Source organism: Emys orbicularis, chromosome 17 (assembly GCF_028017835.1).
Source record: "Emys orbicularis isolate rEmyOrb1 chromosome 17, rEmyOrb1.hap1, whole genome shotgun sequence".
Taxonomy (NCBI): domain Eukaryota; kingdom Metazoa; phylum Chordata; order Testudines; family Emydidae; genus Emys; species Emys orbicularis.
Window position 1 is genome coordinate 10,952,147 of NC_088699.1, and position 19,640 is coordinate 10,971,786.

Genomic DNA, 19,640 nt, shown 5'->3' on the forward strand with positions numbered 1-19,640 from the left:
GTCTATACAGCTATTTTTAGCACGCCAGCGTGAGCTCGCCTAACACAAGCCTGTCGGCTCAGGCTGAGACGTTCATTCCCAGTGCGAAGAGAATTAGGCCCAAAGAATCTTATCTCTGCCCCGGTTCACCAAGCCACCAGCCTCTTGTCATTGAAATCTCTCATAAAGACTCGTTTCTTCCCTGATGTTCGCAAAAGGGAGTTTTCAACAATATATTAAAACAAATTGTTAGTAACTTCTTCCTCAGGGCTTCCCAAAGTGTCCTGTCTTGCAGCAACTGGAAGCTCTTTGGGGCAGGCTCTATATTGATTTCGTGTTGGCACAGCGCAGATTGATAGATCCTCAGTACTGAACAAATACAAATACTATTAGTATTGCAGGAGCACCGAGGAGCCCCAGTCCCGGAACCCCTTGTGCTCGGTGCTGCACAAACACAGAAAAATGCAGTCCCTGCCCCAAAGAGTTTACAATCGAAGTCATTAATACTACAGCCTAAGAATTAAGCAACATTACAATCTACGTAATTAATAAATACTAAATCATTTTTCCAAGCTGTGCTATAGGGTAGCTAGTGGAGCTCTAGTGGTCCCCATAAAACAAACTGGACATTCTAATGCTGTGAACAGGCTGTGTTTTGCTTAGCCCAAACAGGAGACTTTATATGAAAAATGAATCTCATTCTTGAGCATCCTTTTTTTTTTAGTTTCTCTTTGGGACCAGTGGATAAAAGGAATTAGAGAGATATTCATCCTATTTAGCAGAAGGATGCTGTCTGTGTTTGGGAATCAGGAGAGCTGGTTTCAGTACATAGCTCTCCCACAGACTTCCTGCATGACCTTGAGCCAGTCATTTAACCTTTCTGACCCAGATCCTCAAAGGTATTTAGGCTCCTGACTTCCATTGAGGATCTGGCTCTGTGATGGGGGGACCACCCCATAGAGGACTAGAAGGGGTTAAGGTGGCCCACAGGCCAATTAACTCCACAGGCTTCACCTGGAGGAACAGCCATGGAGCAGGGAACTAATTAGAAGCAGGTTCAGCTGTGCAGCAACAGGAGGGGTCTGTAAAGAACCAAGTAGCTGGCAATACATGGGGGCTGCTGAGAAAGGCAGGCAGTAGTAGTCCCTGGGAGGAGGAGGGGGGTTTTGGTGCTAGTACACCCGGAGAGAGAGAAGGGGAACTAGGTGTGGTAGGAAGCAGTCCCCGGAAGGAGCAGTGAGGGCTGAGAGAGAGAAAAGCACAGAACTGCTGAGCTGCAGGTCCCTGGACTGCAACCTGGAGTCAGGCCGGGCCGGGGTTCTCCTACGAGCCGTGGAGGGAGTGGTGCCATGAGGCAGTGAGAGGGACTTTGCCACCTTGGAAGGGGGAATACTGAGTGACCTGGCTCCAGGGCTGAGTCATGAAGACCACGGTGCAGTTTCTGGAGCGAGAGACGGGCTGCAGACCAGAGGGAGAGACAGAGCAACAGCATGTGAACTGTGGAAGCGGGTGTTGACGTCAAGAGCTAATCCCCAGAGCGAGCAGCAGGAGGAGGCACCAGACCAGTGGTGAGTGGTGCTCTTTGTGACCGCCTCATTTCCCAATCTGTAATATGGGGATAATCACAATTCCTTTTGCCTACCCTTAGGGTTTGTCAACTGTGGAAAGTTCTGCTGCTTTAACTATGCCTTCATAATTAAAGCAGCAATTACCCCATACTGTAGATAGATTTAACACTAATCTAAAAGAGTTTATAGCTTGTTCTAGTTCAGGTAGTAAAATAAGATTAAACCAGTATAAAGCACCTGCAACAGGGCAGCCTGCCCCTTTCAGAGCCAGTTAGCCCTGCCCTCCTACTCCTATACCTGTAGCAAGGGGCAAGCAGGGCCAGATTTAGGGGCAGGTGACCCAGGTGACGGTGTGGGGCTTGGGGTGTGTGCTGGGCTTGGGGTGCTGTTTTTGTTTTTAGTGACAAAAGGGAAAATAGATTGTCTGAGGTAACATGTTCCAGGTATTCTGTATGCGGATTCATTTTTCACTGACCTCCTAGAATGTTCTGGACCTTTGTTGAATCTCCTAAGGTATTCCAAATTGCGGGAGGGCACCGAAGATGCTCCTCGCCTGGGGCACCATTTGGTCTGGGGCTGGCCCTGGGTGCAGGGGCTGGGATTTCTACAAAGAGGGGCCCAGCATTTGAGGGTTAACTGGGAGGCGAGTGGTCAGGCTGCTCCTATGGGGATGGAGGGGCAGAAGGCTAGGTGAGGGCCAGGGGGCTGTCTGAGGACTGTGGCCACCAAGATGCCTGTGTAGAAGATTGGGGCCTGGCCTGGAGGGTGGTGTGGCTCAGAGCCTGGATACCTGTGGTGGGTGTTGAGACCAGGCTGACAAGAAAAGACGCTGGGCTGAAGATCCTCTGTTTTATGGGTCTGTTAGACAAAGTCTAAAGGGCAGACTGCTTTAAAGTGGCTTGGCTGGAGGGCCCAGTCACCTCCCTGGCCGGAGTAGCCAAAGAGTTGTGGGGAAGCTGAGCCGGAGTACTGCAAGGATCGGTCTGGCTGTGAGGGGATGCTCGGAGATGGTACGTGTTGTAACAGCACCTTTATGCTGGTATCAATGTGTCTGTGCTACGGGTCACCCCCCTCCTCCCTAACTGACAGACTCATACTGGCATAACTCTTCTAGTATGGTCTCTAGTCTGTCTCGCCTACCTAGACAATCCTTGCCCAAAGAGCTTACAATCTATGTACAATGGGGCTCCAATCTCGCTAGGAGCTACTGTGCTACAAATACTCATTGTTGTATTAACAATACTGTGAATAATGCAAACTTTGATGTGGGCAAACGTCAGCAATGTTGGAGATAATATCAGGTTTTTCTTTTTAATGATCCTGCAAGCCTAAGCGTTTGTCGTTAAAATGAAGTGCAGGCACAGATTAGAAAGTGTGAGTGAACAAAAGAAGCCCAAACAATTTGGCTCGGAGACTTTTAGAGCCTGCCAAATAGTTAGATATCCTGGAACAATGAGAAAATGCTGATCGTGACTCCTTTGGAGAGTGAGGGATAGTCTACACGCTTTAATGTAGACTGTCCCTTTGGAGACTGGGGGACAGTCAGTACTTTAACATGGCTTGTGTGGTCACAGCAGAGCTACCTCCACAAAGGGCGTAGCTACCAGCGCTGGAAGCACTGTCTACACTGGTGCTTTACAGCGCTGAAACATGCTGCGCTCAGGGGGGTGTATTTTCACACCCCTGAGCGCGAAAGTTGCAGCGCTGTAAATGGCCAGTGTAGACAAGCCCTAAGGGGACTGAGCGGCTGTGTCTCAGCTTGTCTACATGGTGCGTTAGCGTGCACTAGCTGGGGTGTAGATTCTAGTCTACGCTACCATGTCATGCACTAACTGGCCCATGTGGAGCCTGCTGGTGTTCACTGCAAGTTCCGTAGTGCATGTTAATGTAGTCCTGTTTTGAAATGGGGTGCTCTCAATGTGTGATAGGGAACTAGCAGTGCACACCAGCAGGGTCCACATGGGCCACCTAGTGTGCAACAGCAGGGGGTTAATTCTAGTGTGCACCAGCCTGTCGTGCACTAGGCATCATGTAGAGGAGCCCTTAGTCTAATGGGAAAGACCAACTGTACTTTCTCTTTAACCATGAATACCAACAAGACTTGCTATTTTATGCAAAACTGCTGTGATCATGTCAGTCACCCCCAGAAATATGTCATTACTGTTCCATGGGGAGTTTTATTCCTGGCTTGCTTTATCAGGCTGTTCCTTGTTCTCCCACACAGACTGCTCTATCACCAGCCGGAGTAACTGTATGTTAATATTTCATAGATGAGACCCCATAGGATTTTGCTTTAAGTTACACCAGTGCAACTCCAGAAATACACCACTTAAATCAACAGGATTACACCAATGCAAGTGAGAGCAGAATCTGGCTGTTGTCTCTCTGTCAGCATTTCTAAACCTCCCACCAACATAGAGGAGTATCTAAGCAGTGCAACGTGTTTAAGAATGATGAGTTCTGTCTATAGCAGGACTAGCATCTTTTGTCCTTTCTTTGTTCTAGCCATTGGCTGTTGTCTGCCAGCAGAGTGCTGTCTCTCCTTTACAAAACAGTTCTACAGCATTCCTGGGTGTCACAGATTAGACCACAGGCTTTTCCAAGTGGGAGCTTTTCATGTGGCCTCACAATGGGGCCCTGATTTTGGCTGGGCGCTCCAAATGCTACTGTAATAAAAATAATAGCCTCATAAAAGTAGAGGAGAGATTATCACCCCCCCCGCCCCCTTCAATCCCAAGTGCTACTGCTATAAAGAGGCTGCAAGTAGCCTGGGAGTTTTCCTTCAGTGCAGACAGTGCAGGGCTCCTGTCAGTGGCCTTAGGCTGCCCCCCAAGCCCCAGTGGGAGTGGGTGTCTCAGTAGCGCATGCGGAGATGGAAATTCTGGGTTGTGACACAGCTCATGGATGGCATCAGAAGGCTGCTGTAAATCAGAACAGCCGATCGCTGCTCTAACTTGTGCAGAGGGCTGCATTAGGCCCAGACTCCAGGCAGTGTTTAAAAAAAAAAAAAAAAAAAGTGGCATAAAGTGTCTCTTCCCTGCCCACCTGGACTGTGTTTTCTGTGCTGCATCTCCTGAAAGCATAGAACCAGATCCTGCGCCGCCTCTGCCTCTGCAGGCAGGACGTTCTTTTCTTAGGCCCTGCCCCTGGCTCCCAATCGTCTGACTCTTATCTGAATACAATTGCTCGAGGCATTATTAAATGCCTGCTGTGCTGTAGTATCCTATACCTTTACTGATCTATTAAAAATAAACCTGGGCTGCTTGGGTAATCCCGACTGTCTTTCTCGTCTGAGATTTTTATTTTAAGGGAAGGGTCTCTCCGTTAGGTGTCTCTGTCCCGGACTTAGTACTTTGCCTACCAATAATTCACAGAACCCCCTGCAGTTCTCTTCCATCTGGGCACTAATCAACACACCAGTACTTTGCTACTAATTCTGCTGACCGTTTGCTTTTGGCATTTGCCCATGTGCTGTTCATGATGACGGGATCGCCTCTCTTGAGATGGTGATGCCACATGATGTGAATCACTCGCAACACGCACTAGATAGGAAACCTATCACCATTTGGGGGGGGGGTCATTTGTTTGCTTACTTGATATTATGTGGATGCCGCAGGGTCATGACTGGTACAGGCAAGCCAAACTTTCAAAAGTGGCCACTAATTTTGGATGCTCAGTTCAAGAAAGAAATCCGAACGCAGAGGATTTTTCACAGAATTGCCTGCACAGTCAAGGTTTGTTACAGGGATGACTCCAAAGCAAATCCCCACATCCAAATGCCTCTCAACCTGGTGGGGATTTGGAATTAGAACCTGGCTCCAGACCTGGATTTTCTCATCTATCTTGGATACGTACATGGCCTCCACAGTGCCTCACAACAGCACTATGAAGTAGGGCAGTGCTATTGTCCCTATTTCTCAGAAGGGGAACTGAGATAGAGACGCAGTGTCTTGCCAGAGATCACACAGGAAGTCTTTGTGGTAAGAACACAGAAATGAACCCAGGTCTCTCAAACCCCTAGCCGGCTACCCAGCCACAGGAACATCCTTCCTCTCTTCTGCCTGGTTTCTATTTCTGTAACAGATCTGCACGTGCCCAGACTTGGAGGCGGGGTGTGTGTGTGTGTGTGTGTACCAAATTTTGATGCTCGGGCTCATTTCTAGACTACTCTAACCTTCCACACCAAGTTCTGTTGTAAGGGACAGTGGGGGAAAGGGAACTTCTCTCTGAAAGCTTCTTTGGAGAAAGGAAGGCCCTCCAGAATCACTGTTTAAAGGGGGCCTTTGTGTCATGACTTCTCCTGCTCCTTGGAAAAGTACCATATGGGTGGATTAAAGCTAAAGGGGCCTGGATCCATCAAAACTTTGAGGACCCCCAAGTAGATTCTACCTCCCAGATATATCTAATGGATCTGGGGTTTCCTGCAATTCTGAGTCCTTGACCTTCCTTCCAAATGTAGCAGCCCAGCTAACACAGCCCCATCTGCCTCTTGTTAACTTCTTTGTCAGGACCTCCTGCTGCCTCAAGTCTGGTGGCCCAAATCCCAGGCGTCCTGCCTTAATTTGCCACTGCACTCGACCCTCCACTCTGTTCCTTTAAAGCGCTGTGGCATCGCAGCAGAGCAGTCTTCAGTGCACCCAACCACACCATGTCCAACACTTGGCAACCCATAGACTTGTTCGCATGGTAGCCTATAGTCTTGCTGCACAGGTGCTGAGCCCCAAAGCTGGCACAGGAATTAGACTTGGACACAGCACTGCTACAGAATGGTTATGAGCTAGGAGAGCCTACGGTTGGAATGCCAAGCATTCGGCACTGCTTCAGAATCCCTGTGTCTAGTAGCTTCTAACAGGGAGTAGGTCAGGGAGACAGACGGGGGGGGGGGGGGGGGGGAGTAGGGAGGGTCTAGTGATCTGAGCTCAGGGAAAGGAGCCACGTGCTCCTAAATCCTCAGCCTTGCTCCCTCCATCTGTACCCTTGGAAAAGTCACTTAACCTCTGCTTTAGTTTCTCCCACATGCAAAATGAGGGATGACTGTACCTACGTCACAGGGCTGTGGAGTTCATGTTTGCGGAGCATTTTGAGGCATCAGAGCGAAGTGTTCTCACTAAGAAAAGCAAAGCCAGCATCAAGTGCAGCTTATTGTGACTCCTGGGTCTTGTCATGCTGTTTGCAGGGAGCAGAGACGGGCAGGGTGTGTGCTTTACACAGTCACACCACAGCTCTGTCTTCAGTCACAGTGTAATCAGGACAGCCCCAGAGGCGGTTGCATAGGGAGGCCAGGCTAGCAGCAAAGAGCGTTGCAAGATGGAGAATGAAAAACACCCGTGGGTGCTGGCTGCCTTTGAACAAAGATCAGTTTTTTAACTTCTAGGAAAAACATGCTATATGAATGCGAGTACGTATAAACATGTATGTGCACTCGTGCATGTCTCTACACATACATGTTCATACGTGAGTGCTTGTGTGTGCATAGATACCTCTGTTTGCATACACATAGTATGCTTGGGTGCAGGGGTGTGTTTGTGTGCATGCACAGAAGTATATTTGCTGTTCCAGAAGCTCTCTAGATGTTAACAGATAAAGTGCCAGTAGCTAGTGCTCCAGAACATGCAGCATCATGCCTGGGTTTTTGTAGGAACAATGAAACTTGTTGCTGTTGTGCAGGGCAAATGGGAGTTCTTTACACCAATCCTTAACATGCTCAGAATTGCCAATCCCAAGATTCAAAACTCGTGAGTCAGACACCCCACCCCAAATCACTAGAGTGGCTTAAAAATGAGATTTACAAAACTCTGGGTTCTTTTACTTCGCTTTCCAGTCTTGGAGGCTTTACAGATCACGTTTTCAAGCTTTCCTCCATAATTACCTTTTTAAAATAAAAGCTGAGATTCTCTGGTTTTTGTGCGACTCCAGAGCTGGGGCTTTAAGGAAAACACCAAATTTCATGAGATGCACAATGAAATCATTGCATGAGTGTGTCCATGTGCATGTTCATTTGCTGCATTCTGAGGCTTCTCAACTCTGCTTTCCTAGCAGCAACTTCAAAAGCCCCGTATCAGTTTGGTGGCAGCCCTATCCAAGGAGGGCTTGCTGCTCTTCCCTCTGGAGTCCCTCAATGCCTTTCTGACCATTGGGCAGAGGGGTTGCGTTCTCTGGGGATGGAGGGCAGACCTTAAGCAGTGACTGAAAGAAGCATAAAAATGACAGGTCTAAATTTACTTCTTGATCATATCCAACATGCCACAATTCATTTTTCCCCGACTGACTACCAGGCTGTGTTTGTGCATGCTTGTCTGTGTGTATCAAAATGACTGCTTCGACCTTATTGTAATGAAACATTGCAGTAAGGTGGATTCAGAAATATCCATCTTAAACGTTCATTTTCCAGGAAATTCTGAATCTTTAAATTCAGGGCAACAGGAAACTTTGAAATGTCGGAATTTCCTGACCAATGGAAACTCAGGTTTCAACCGGCTCTAGTGCAGGGATTCCCAAACTTGTTCAGGGTAAGCCACTGGTGGGCTGTGAGACGCTTTGTTTACCTGAGTGTCCGCAGGTACGGCCACTCCCAGTGGCCGCGGTTCGCCGTTCCCGGCCAATGGGAGCTTCGGGAAGCGGCGTGGGCCAGGCCACCGCTTCCTGCAGCTCCCATTGGCTGGGAACGGTGAGCTGCGAGCGGCTGTACCTGCGGACACTCTGGTAAACAAAGCGTCTTGTCTCTTGTGGCTCGCCAGGGGCTTACCCCGAACAAGCCGCAAACCAAGTTTGGGAACCCCTGCTCTAGTGAGTAGTTGCATTGACTTCAATGGGTCTACTCGGATGCATGAAGTTATGCATGTGTTTGCAGGATCAGGGCCTAAGAGGAGTTGTCCTAATTCAGAACTGGGACATTATCAGCTACGTAGGCATTGATTTTTATACGGTCAGATTAAACCAGGATGAAACAAATTGCTTGGGAATGAATCTGCTTGGTGAGAGACCATAGGAAAATGTCAATCCAAGACCGTTAAAGTTACTCCAGACCAAATGTGCAGCTTGTCACTTCAATGAATCTCAGTTAAAAACGACACTGACCATTCATTCTCACACACAGAGCTTTTAGGGATGATTATAGACACGTTACAAAAATGACTGCTCAACCCAAGAATCCCATTGCTTTCCCTCTTCTTAGCCTTGGGCTACAAACATGATTTTACTAGGGATGATGGGGGCAGGGGTGGGGTGATTTTGCATCTATTAATAGTTCGCTTTTAACCCCCAAACATTTACAAATTATCTTTCAAGATAATTATCATGCAACCACCAAACCTAAAGCAGCTGGAGAGCTAAGGGAGGTGCGGGGGGAGTAACATCAAAATTCAGTTGTTGGGTTTTTTCCAAAAATTGAACTTAAATGGTTAATCTTTGTCCTAGATTTTTCTGTTAATCTGCTTTCATATTGACTTTAATCTCCCCACTAGCACATCACATTAGACACTGCTACACTTCAGAAACTAATCACTTGGCTTGATTTCTCTCTCCCTCCCCCCCGCCCCCCCCAGGCCTCTGTGCTTTGTCTTTAAAAATAAATCTGTAGTGACTGTACCAGTAATGGAGAACATACTGTAATTTCTGGAAACCATTCAGCACTCTGTCCCATTGGAAATCAATATCGACCGCTTTATTTTTCTAAAGCTAAAATGGGATACAAGGGATATTTCAAATGACGTTTACAAGCGCAGCAAAGTCTCCTGTGGCTGAATTTTTAGAACAAGACACTGCTCTCTCTGGCTTGGGGTGAATTTCGGTTTCAACGTTTGATATACATAATAGGGGCCTTGATCCTGCATTGAAACCAATAGGACTACTCATCTGAATAAGGACTTGCAGAATCTGGCTCCTGTGTACATACCATAATGTCTGAGAGAGTGAGAACCAGGAAGAGCAGTGTCCTGCCTAAGTAAGGGCTTTTATAGGAGGAGAGACTACTGATGTGAGTAAAGGCTGCAGGATCAGACCTTAGCTTTGCTAGTCCCTCTGAGTCTGCATTGTCTCATGATACAGACTTTCTATCAAAGTGAAATTACTGATGGTCTGGTATGAGGTGGGGAGAGCACTGCTTTATAATTGTCTCGTGCTGTATTTAGCAGGGAGCCAACTCTGGGCTTTTCATTTGCAATGCATGGGTGGAAGGCAAGTTTGTTGCATAAGCAACATGTGTGGTACAGTATCTGTGGGAAGGAGAGTTGGCAGCACCACTCATGTACTGTCAGGCCTTAACTCCCCCTTCTCCTCCCTCCCCTCCTCCAGCAAAAGGAGTGTTCCAAGCAGGGCTGGCATCTGCTGCAGCGGAACCTTGATTGCCTTGCTTTCTTTGAATGTGTGACCTAAATTTTCTTTAAAACACATACACTCCCTCCCTCTCTTCAGCATTAACTTCCTTCAGGTCTTGGAAATGCTTTTTATATACTGATAAGAGGTCACATGCAAGACAGAGGCAAAGTCACAGAGCGCTAATCTCCCTCCCTCTCTCCCCAGACGAAATCACGGCGTCTTTAATCAGTCTTTGCTCTGGCAAAGCTAAAGAGGGCTCTAAGCAAAGGCTGAATTGTGCCACCTCAATTCTCCCTCCCCAGGCTACAAGTACCTTGCATTGACTTCAGTGGCAGTTTCTCATACCTGCTGGGAGAACAGGGCCATGGACTGCTGCCTATCACTACAACTAAAGCCCATCAACCACATTTAAGGCCCTCAACTGTTTTAAAAGCCTAAAATCCTTCCCCGTTGGTGGTTCTCCCTTAACTTGGATTCCTTCATTTAATTTTTAAAATAGGATGGGTTATAAACAACATACTGCCAAGCCTGCAGACCTGAGAGCAGAGGAACAGCCCATCTCCCTCCCAGGTCAGAGCTAGGTGACCTAACAATAGAAACTCCAAGCATTTGCACTACAGAGCAGTTTACCATGTTCTACTTTGTAAATGTGTGTTGGTTGCTGCCCTTAGAATCCCTTGGCTTGAGTAAACTGCCTTAACACTACCCAATTGCCACCTTGCTACATCCAACTGTCACCTGGCTAGTTTGGGAAGCTTGGGTTGGTCCCTCCCTGTGGCTGTGTCAAAGGGAAATGAACACCCTTTTGCTCCTTAGCACTGATCTTTCCTGACAGCGCTGAATTTGAACAGGAAAGATCTGAGTGATTTACTGTTTTATTTCAGCTTGCTTGGTGCAAGCAGCCACTGGTGAGGCAGCTGTTTATATGTTGCCATTTCTCAAGACAATCCTAGAAGATCAGGGTTGGAAGAGCCCTCAGGAGGTCCTCTAATCCAACCTCTGCTCAAAGCAGGACCAACACCAACTAAATCATCCCAGCCAGGGCTTTGCCAAGCCGGGCCTTAAAAACCTCTAAGGATGAAGATTCCACCACCTCCTTAGGTAACCCATTCCAGTGCTTCACCACCCGCCTAGTGAAATAGTGTTTCCTAATAGCCAACCTAGGCCTCCTCCACTGCAACTTGAGACCATTGCTCCTTGTTCTGTCATCTGTCACCACTGAGAACAGCTGAGCTCCATCCTCTTTGGAACCCCCTTTCAGGTAGTTGAAGGCTGCTATCAAATCCCCCCTCACTCTTCTCTTCTGCAGACAGATTGTCAAACAAGGATCCATCCAACATGGAATCCAACCTCTGCCTGTCAATATTGCCTCTTATTCTCAAGGAAGTTGCTGCTTTTGTCTTATTGATGCATGTGTTGTGGAAGGGTTAAGACCATAGAAGGGGGAAGTCAGGGGGAAAATTTCTTAGATACTGTCATTTCAGAAATATGGGACTCAATTTTGCACTCGCACTGGTGCAAACTAGCAGTTACTCCACTGAGGGCAATGGGCCTTGTGCACTCATGTACACCAGTGAAAAGTGAGTGTAAAACACCACCACATCACCATGGGAACCCTTTATACTCACTGTGCACTGGTATAAATGATGGCACAAGGTGAAGGGCAATGGAGAACCAGGTGTAGTGGTGTTGCATCCACGTTGAACGAGCAGGAGGTCTCACTCAAGCCCGGTGGGGTCTCACTGGCTGTGGCCCAGTGAGGTGAAGTGTCTTGCTCAAGGTAACATTCTAGAACTGAGAATAAAACTCAAGGCCAGAAATGGCAAGTGATAGTTGGGTGTCAATTTGGGGGGGCGGAGGGAGGCAACTGGAGACACTTTAAGAAGTGGGCTGGTTTTCAGAAAGTGCTGAGTGTTCTCCCCCTGAAAATCTTCAAGGTGGCTCAAACTGGGAACCCAAAAGATGAGGAGACCCAGAAATCACTGTCTGGAAGAAGATTTCCTACGGTCAGTGCCTGATTCTGTGGCTAATCCTTTAAGCTGCCACCTCAGGACCTCTTGCTGAAATTCAAAGCCCCATGCTTCCTGCTTGCTCTCCCTTACGTAGCCCTCTGTTCAGAGGAGCTAGCAGATCACACAAATTACTGCCAAAAGATTTAAGTTTCCCCTCTAGTTACTGGAAAGGGATCGGGAAAGAGGAAAAATAGTCAGAACAAATCCATTTCTATTTCTGATGTGTTTATGCTGCACAAATGAAAATGGGAGTGGGGAGGGAAGCCAAGTTTTCTGTCATTTCAATATATGAATCACTCCAGGGCTGTTAACAGCATTTTTCTTCCTATAAAACCTGGTACTGTAAACAGTGGAGGGTGTTTATGTGGGGGGAACTTCTGAACTCACCCGGGGAATGTGGTTCGTCTGAAATGGATTTGGCTGCAATATTTAGTAAAGATGCTCTCCCCTCCCCCACCCCATGTCATCTAAACAATGCGAGACGGCGAAGAAGGATGTCAGCTGAATTTGCTGGCTGGGAGTGCCAAGGATTGGAATTCTTCCATTTGAGTTTCCTCTCCCTCCCCCCCTCCCCTATTGGAAGGATAACTCCATTTGGTAAACTGCTACCCAGGAATCTCACTCTGACTGCTGTGAATGCCATTAACTAGTTGTAATTTATGACCTCCAGTCAAATATTCAGTGGACTTTACATGCCTTTAGCTCACTGCTTAACTTTGCTCCCGTGCCAGAAATTACGGCGTCTTCTGTGAACTTACACTCATTTCTTTCCAAAGTTTTACTGGTTAAAGCTGTGAAAAGGTGAACGGAGGTTCCTGGAATCCATTGACTTGCCTGGATGCTTTGGGTGGGGAGAGCATGTTGCTGGAAAGGTGGATGGTCCAGAATGAATCATCCTGTGGTCCACCCGAGATTGCCTGTCGGCACATGGTGGGTGATGGTGGTTGTCAGGCAGGCAAATCTCATACTGTGGTTACATGTGGAAGGTGCTCAATAGATTTATGGGCATCAGGGAAGGCTTCAGGGGAGGGAAGCTGCTACTCAATCCGCAGCGCATTTGACAGGCTGTACAAAGGGCTCCTGCTGATCTCGGATTCATTACTTCACCGGAGGAGGCGGCGCAGTGGTTTTTAAGGATTTTTCCTGATGAGTCCTTATTAGTAACCCTGTTGCAACATCTTGTCAATATCCGAATGAAAAGCTCTTTCGGGTGAGAGGCTCGTTGTCGGAAATGACAAGCAAATAAGAAAATGGTGCATCTATTACTGTTGGAGCTCTCTGCTTACAGCGACCTGTGTCTAGAATTCCTCTGGAATCTGAGAAGTTAGGATTAAGACAAACCAGCTATTCTGAAAGGTAATGCTGGGGAATGGGAGAATTTGCTAAAGTAGCAAAAAGTTCCTTTTAGAACAGACACAACGCCATATGATTCTCCCCGGTGCTAGCCTCATACTGAAAGATAAAGGACATCGTTGAAATATGACGTCAGATCCAGCCCTGAATGAGCACGACCAAAAGTTGCTGCTGTTTGATGCTGTATGTGACATAAGATACTCTCTCAGGCTGGTTCCCAGTGGCTAGGTATCTTCCTCACTAAAACTAGCATTATCAATGGTCCTCAGTCTTGGAAACCTCATCAAAGAAATCAAGGGTTAAATGGCTCATGGGCACATCCAGGACAAAGGTGAAGTACACTGGAGTGGGAGATCTTGCGTTGCTTCTGCCCACACTGGACCTCATTTTCACAGATCTTATAATATATGGAGATATACCTATCTCCTAGAACTGGAAGGGACCTTGAAAGGTCATTGAGTCCAGCTCCCTGCCTGCACTAGCAGGACCAAGTACTGATTTTTTTTTTTGCCCCAGATCCCTAAGTGGCCCCCTCAAGGATTGAACTCACAATCCTGGGTTTAACAGGCCAAAGCTCAAACCACTGAGCTTGTGTATGCATCTATGACTTTGAGAGGCACTCCGACATTAAGGTGTTGGACACAGGATAGATGACCAGTATCAGTGGTATAAAAGTCTTATGGCGCCTCCGCTAGCAAAAATCAGCCTAGCTCTGGAGCCAATGGAGCGCTACTGATTTACACCAGCTGACCATCTGGTAAAATGGTACTATCCTTAGACATGGTTGGGAAGAAATGATCTATAATGCCCAAGTTTGTAATGGGGTCATTGATGCCAGTGGGCATGTCAAAGCCTCCAAACCTGACTTATGCACAAGAAATCTATTTCCCCTCATGGCTGGAAGAGCTGCATTTGGGTCTAGTTAAAAATAGAACAGCAAAAGTATGAAAGGGATGGGAAAATAGATAAGTCTGCAGTGACAAAATCATCTTTGTTTCCTTGGAGTCGGTGAGAGAGAAGAGCTGGAAGACAATGAGTAATTAGTCATTGCTGAATTATTGATGAAAGATACTGTACAAGTTGGAACAAATTTCAGCAATGGGAGGGAGTTACGTGAATCGTTTGTCTTCATCTGGAGAGGCTTTATGAAGAGCAAATATCTGTCCGGACCTGCCCATCTTCTGCCATGGGCAAGGACAGGATTTTAAAGTGACCCTCACTTTCCCAAACTCCGGTTCACACAACCCCGAAGGTTCCTGTGGCTCCCCAGTTAGCATATGCTGAAGCTGTGGTCCTGCCGCCCCCCTTAGCTTCAAGCTTCATGTCTAAGATTTGCAGAGCTGGAGATAAGCTCCTTGGCCTGCCAGCGCCTCTCCTGTGCAGTGCCTAAGATCTGCAAAAGTTTTATCTTCAGGCATGTGCCCTGTGGGGTTCCTAAACACTGCAAGTCTGAAGCTCCCTAGGGATGGCTTCTGAAACCCCCAAATCTATGGATGCTTCAGGTGTTCTATAACTTTGCAGAATCAGTCCCTTAGTAATTTTTTAACTTCTCCATGTTTGGAATTCATGCTGCAATCATGAATGATAGAAATTGGAGATTGCATTAGTTGTTTGTTGTTAGCATTTAGGAAATCTAATCAAAGATCAAGGCCCAATCACAATCTAGTCCACTCCCTTGTCAGATTTGGATTGCCCCTGTGGTATATTTAAGTGATGAGATCCTTAACAATTTGTTTCCTGTTATAGCTCACAGATCTTCTGGCCTAGAGCAGAAGATACTGGGTATGGGTCTTTACCTTGTTGTAAAAGCAGTTTCAGATTAATACCTAGCTTTTATATAGTTCTACTTTTTCATTAGATCTAGTCTGAACTGCTTTAACACATTATTACCCCTTGGGCTAGCATTTAAAAGCTAGCTCTTCCTTTGTGCCACTTGCACAATTGTATTATTAAACAAAATTTCCCAGGCCACAAAAACTCAGAATCTTGAGGAAATGGTGAGAGGTTGCTTTGCAGCAGGAAAAAGCTGCAGCTTGTACTGTGATGTCTTGTTTAAAAAGTCATGCCAAGGAAAGATTTTTTTTCAGATGAGCAAGGGGGGGAAATCCAATATAGTTCTGCTGCTAGCTTTAGCATCCATCTAGCATCTCGGTCACAAAGCAGCAAAAGAAGAGGGCTGCTGATGTTGTGTTACTGAGCTGCTCTGGATTGAGGTGGGGGTCAGAGAATTGATTTCATATTTCCTCACTGCAAAAAGGGGAAAAAAAGGGACCACATTTCCTGTAGCTCTGAAGGAGACTTTTGGTATGATCTCATCCCTATTGTTATCAATGAAGCCCAGCCTTTTTCCTGTCCTTATGCGTGCTGGAGAAAGAATGAACTATTTTTACATCTTAATCGATAAACAAGAGGCAAAATACCTCTGAAGGCACAGATTAGTGGAGGAAGTGGCAGGATCATCTTTCGTGCTCCCCCCTCCCCCCCAAGACCAGTGAATTGCTGCTTTATCTATACTGCAATAGTGAGTCAAACGCAGAGTAGTGGCTGAACAGGTTTCAAAAGCTAATTCCCTCTCAAGAAGTGCATTGTGATCTACTGTAGAATTAAACCAAAGGGTAGCTTTATAATGATGGGTTATAAGCACAAGCACCTGTTTTATCTTGCACTCTGCCAGCTGAGTGTCAGAGTAAAACATGCCCATAGTCTCCAGCATGTATCTCCGCCAAGGTAGCATTTTGTCACCCACGCTGGGAGTGAAGCTTTTTAGTGGCTATTATTCAAATTGGATTCAGCGGGATCATCGTATGTCGGGTTAGGATTGTAGGACCACGTTTGTAAAATGAGAACCGTGCCAACAGGGTGAGTATTCAGGATTAAGGACACTCAGGGTATGTCTACACTGCAATAAAACACCCAGGGTTGGCCCATGTCCGCTGATTCAGGCTCAAGGGGCTCGGGCTGCGGGGCTCTAAAACTGCAGTGTAGATGCTTGGGCTCAGACTGGAGCCCAAGCTTGGGGACTTGCTCCCCTTGGGGGTCTATTGAGGAGTATCTTACTCCATGAACCATCCCATTGTCTGCAGTGGTACTGTGAGTAAAGAGGACAGCATTGGATTCCCAGCAGCCAGTTAAGGACTACATTTTTGCCGTAAGCAAGAGGTGATGCACAAGCTACCCCCTTCTCAGGAGTAGCCCCAGGAGACGCTGTGCCTTAGACACCTCTTTGGGAATGTCTGTAATAGGGTTGGAGCTGTAATTTCTAGCTCAGCTAGCGCTACATGGGCGAGCTTGGATTCAGCTAGCACACTAAAAATAGCAGCGTAACTGCGGCCGCGTGGGCAGCAGGTGGGGCTAGACGCCGTGAGTATGTACCTCAGGTTTCAGCTAGCTGCTATTTTTAGCGCACTAGCTCAATCCGAGCCGGTGTGGGTATGTCTATCTGAGCTGGAAATTTTACCTTCGGCTGCAATGTGGGAAATGCTTCTCCCTCAGAACATGGAGAGGAACAAGTTACTCCAGTCCTCGCAAAGTGCTGCTTCTTTCTCCCTTACCCCCTTGCATCTGGACAATAAGCAGCAGATGCAGAGCAAAAGCTCCATTCACTCCCCAGCCCCTTGGCTTCACCCACTCCCAATTCACTGGCTCACAGCAGGTAGTGTTCACAGCAGACCAGGAGCTACAACCTTGGTAGGTCTCATTTGCCTGAGCAGGTGGCGTGGTGGAGCCTTAGCCCCTCTTACAATCCCATTCATGTCCTCAGCTTGCTTAGGCAATTTAGCCTGGAGACTGCAAAGCAGCATTTAACCAGGGCCGCCCAGAGGATTCAGGGGGCCTGGGGCAAAGCAATTTCGGGGGCCCCTTCCATAAAAAAAAGTTGCAATACTATAGAATACTATATTCTCATGGGGGGGCCCCTGTGGGGCCTGGGGCAAATTGCCCCACTTGCCCCCCCCCCCCCCCCCGGGCGGCCCTGCATTTAACCTTCTGTCCATCAAAACATGTAATGAAAAGAGGCATTTCTTGAAATGCTGCAAGGCTTTCTTGGTTGGTAGATGTAGGGGGCCAGGTGTGGAGTTTGGTTCTGGATTGTGAAATGGATGGGAACTTCCCTGCTTTGTGGGTTGTGGATCTTGCATTATCATTGGGTAATTCTAGTATGACACATTATTCTCCTTGTTCAGTGGCTTCTAAACCTGCGTGTGCCACCTTCTCCTTTAGGAAATTCAAATTCCTGCTTGGAATCCATTTTCCCCTTTACACAGCAATAATTACACAAAGAAATCACAGAGGCACAGTAGGGTCCAGATAACCATGTTGCTAAACCTACAGAACCACGCAGGGCCTAGTTATGCATATACACTGATCTGGTTGATTTTTAAAACATAGAACACAGTGAGCACCACAAGAGGGTTCACAACTATTTAAAGGGATAACTACTCAATTCCTGTACACCATACTGGGAGAGGATCACATTTCAAAGTGTGGCTTTCATGTCTGTGGTCCCTGTTCTATGGGAAGATGTATGTAGGTGCCCTAAGTGAGGCTAGTCATGACATTAAGAACTCACCTGTGCAGTGCTTTTGCAATCGGAGAATCTCTAGGTGCAGGTCATGGAGCAGTTCCACCTGTTCCTTCTTCAGGAAGGCGATATGTCGCTGCACGCTCTGGATCTGGTGCTCCAGGGACAAAGTCTCCATCGCAACAAAATTAACAGTCCAAGCCTGGAGGGAGTCAATGGTTCGTGATCAGACATGCAGCTGCGTACTGTACTTGTGATTCAGCTGGGGAGGTGAAAATTATTCCTGCGGCTTTTACAAGAGACATTTAAAAGGGGGAATTGAACGCTGCTTGAGATATATTATGAGTGGCTGAACCCCAGTCTTTCCTTTCTCTTCCCACACATTAGGGGCACCTCTGAGTCCCTTTACTTAGATTTCACCAGGGCTTTTTACTTCTAGGACCCCCATCGCTATAGTGCCTCAGATAGATTAACGGATTGGACTGAAGTTTTATCATCCCCCTTGTGTATATGGGGCACAGAGACCCAGATTAAGCTGCTTTCCTAGGGCCACACATGGGATCTGAGGTAGAGCAGGCAATCTAGGCCTGATGACGCCATGTGGGTGATGTCAGATGATGGCATGGCTTTTTAGTTTACTTTTTAGAAACTAGGACATTTCTCACACTCACACACACACAAATATTACGACTGCAAAGTCAAGTACTAAAAAGTTAGGAACTGCTAGAATTGCATTGAAATGCCTGTGCAACCTTAATTCAGAACCTTTGTGCATATGCCTTTTTACACCGTCTTTCATTACTCTTGCATTTTATTTCTTTTTCTATAGGACCCCTTCCTCATTCAGGACACAGAATATTTGGTGCTCACTGAATTAGCAGCTATTCAATACTTGTTTTATCCCCGCAGTTGCATGGGGCATACATTCCTTACTTACTGCCAACTATTCAAACCTTGCTCTGAAGACAGAATTATGCATTTCCTCCTGGGGTTTTTTGATGGCTTTCCTCACTATAGTATCAGTGCATCAAACATTAATGACTTCATTTTCACAACACCCTGGGAAGTGAGGGGTGGTATTATCTCCATGCCTCCATTTCCCATCTGTAAAATGGGAATAAGGTCAAAAGTATCAGCTAAGTTTTCTATCCGACTTTAGACACCCAGCACCTGATTTTTTTAATTTTTTTAGAATACACAGCATTCGATAGCACTTCATATGTTCAAAGCACAGCTCCCATTGTTTTTGTTTGCAGCTGAGAGTACTTGACACTTCTGCAAGTCAGGCACTGAATGAGGCAGGGGTCCAGTGCAAAAAATAGTATGTGATCATGTGTTTAAAGACTGCATCATAATGCATAGGCACAAGGAGGCTGAATTAGACATTGTCTAACTTTTGAGTGTTGACTTTGAAACCTTAATGTTTTAGTGTGTGCATGTGTATAAAATATTATATATAATGATGGGATGGTGGAAGAACTGATGAGGAATAACATGCTTAGTCAAATTGTGCTCTGTTACTGATCTAAACTGGAGCAACTCCACTGATTGAATTTTACACCAGCATAACTGAGAGCAGTTGGTTCTTAGTATAGGGAATTCACTGATTCTTAAAAGCAGTCCCCAGTGTAAGATAAAAATGGCCTCTATTTTACTATCTACGACTCCAGTGGAGAGGTTAATACAGAGCACTCTACAGTGAATGTCCTCTCTCATTTAGAGAGAGGCTTGAAACCAAGCTCAGATCTGCATCCCCTTAGGTTGGAAGCTGGACTCTGATCTGGATCCAAATTCTGTAGCTGGTCCCTATGATCTGTAATAACATCTTCACCCAAATCCAGACACCAAACTTTGGAGAGGGATTTGTTTCTGGATTCTGAGCTGCAATTTGCA

General features: G+C 46.6%; 1 protein-coding gene across 1 annotated transcript in view; it reads right to left on the reverse strand.

Annotated features, from left to right (window-relative positions):
* Positions 1-19,640, reverse strand: part of CCDC92B (coiled-coil domain containing 92B) — a 54,041-nt gene that overhangs the window by 21,142 nt on the left and 13,259 nt on the right. The window contains exon 3 of the mRNA XM_065418070.1: positions 17,796-17,949. Within this exon, the coding sequence (XP_065274142.1) occupies positions 17,796-17,949 (154 nt within the window). The remainder of the gene's footprint in view (positions 1-17,795; positions 17,950-19,640) is intronic.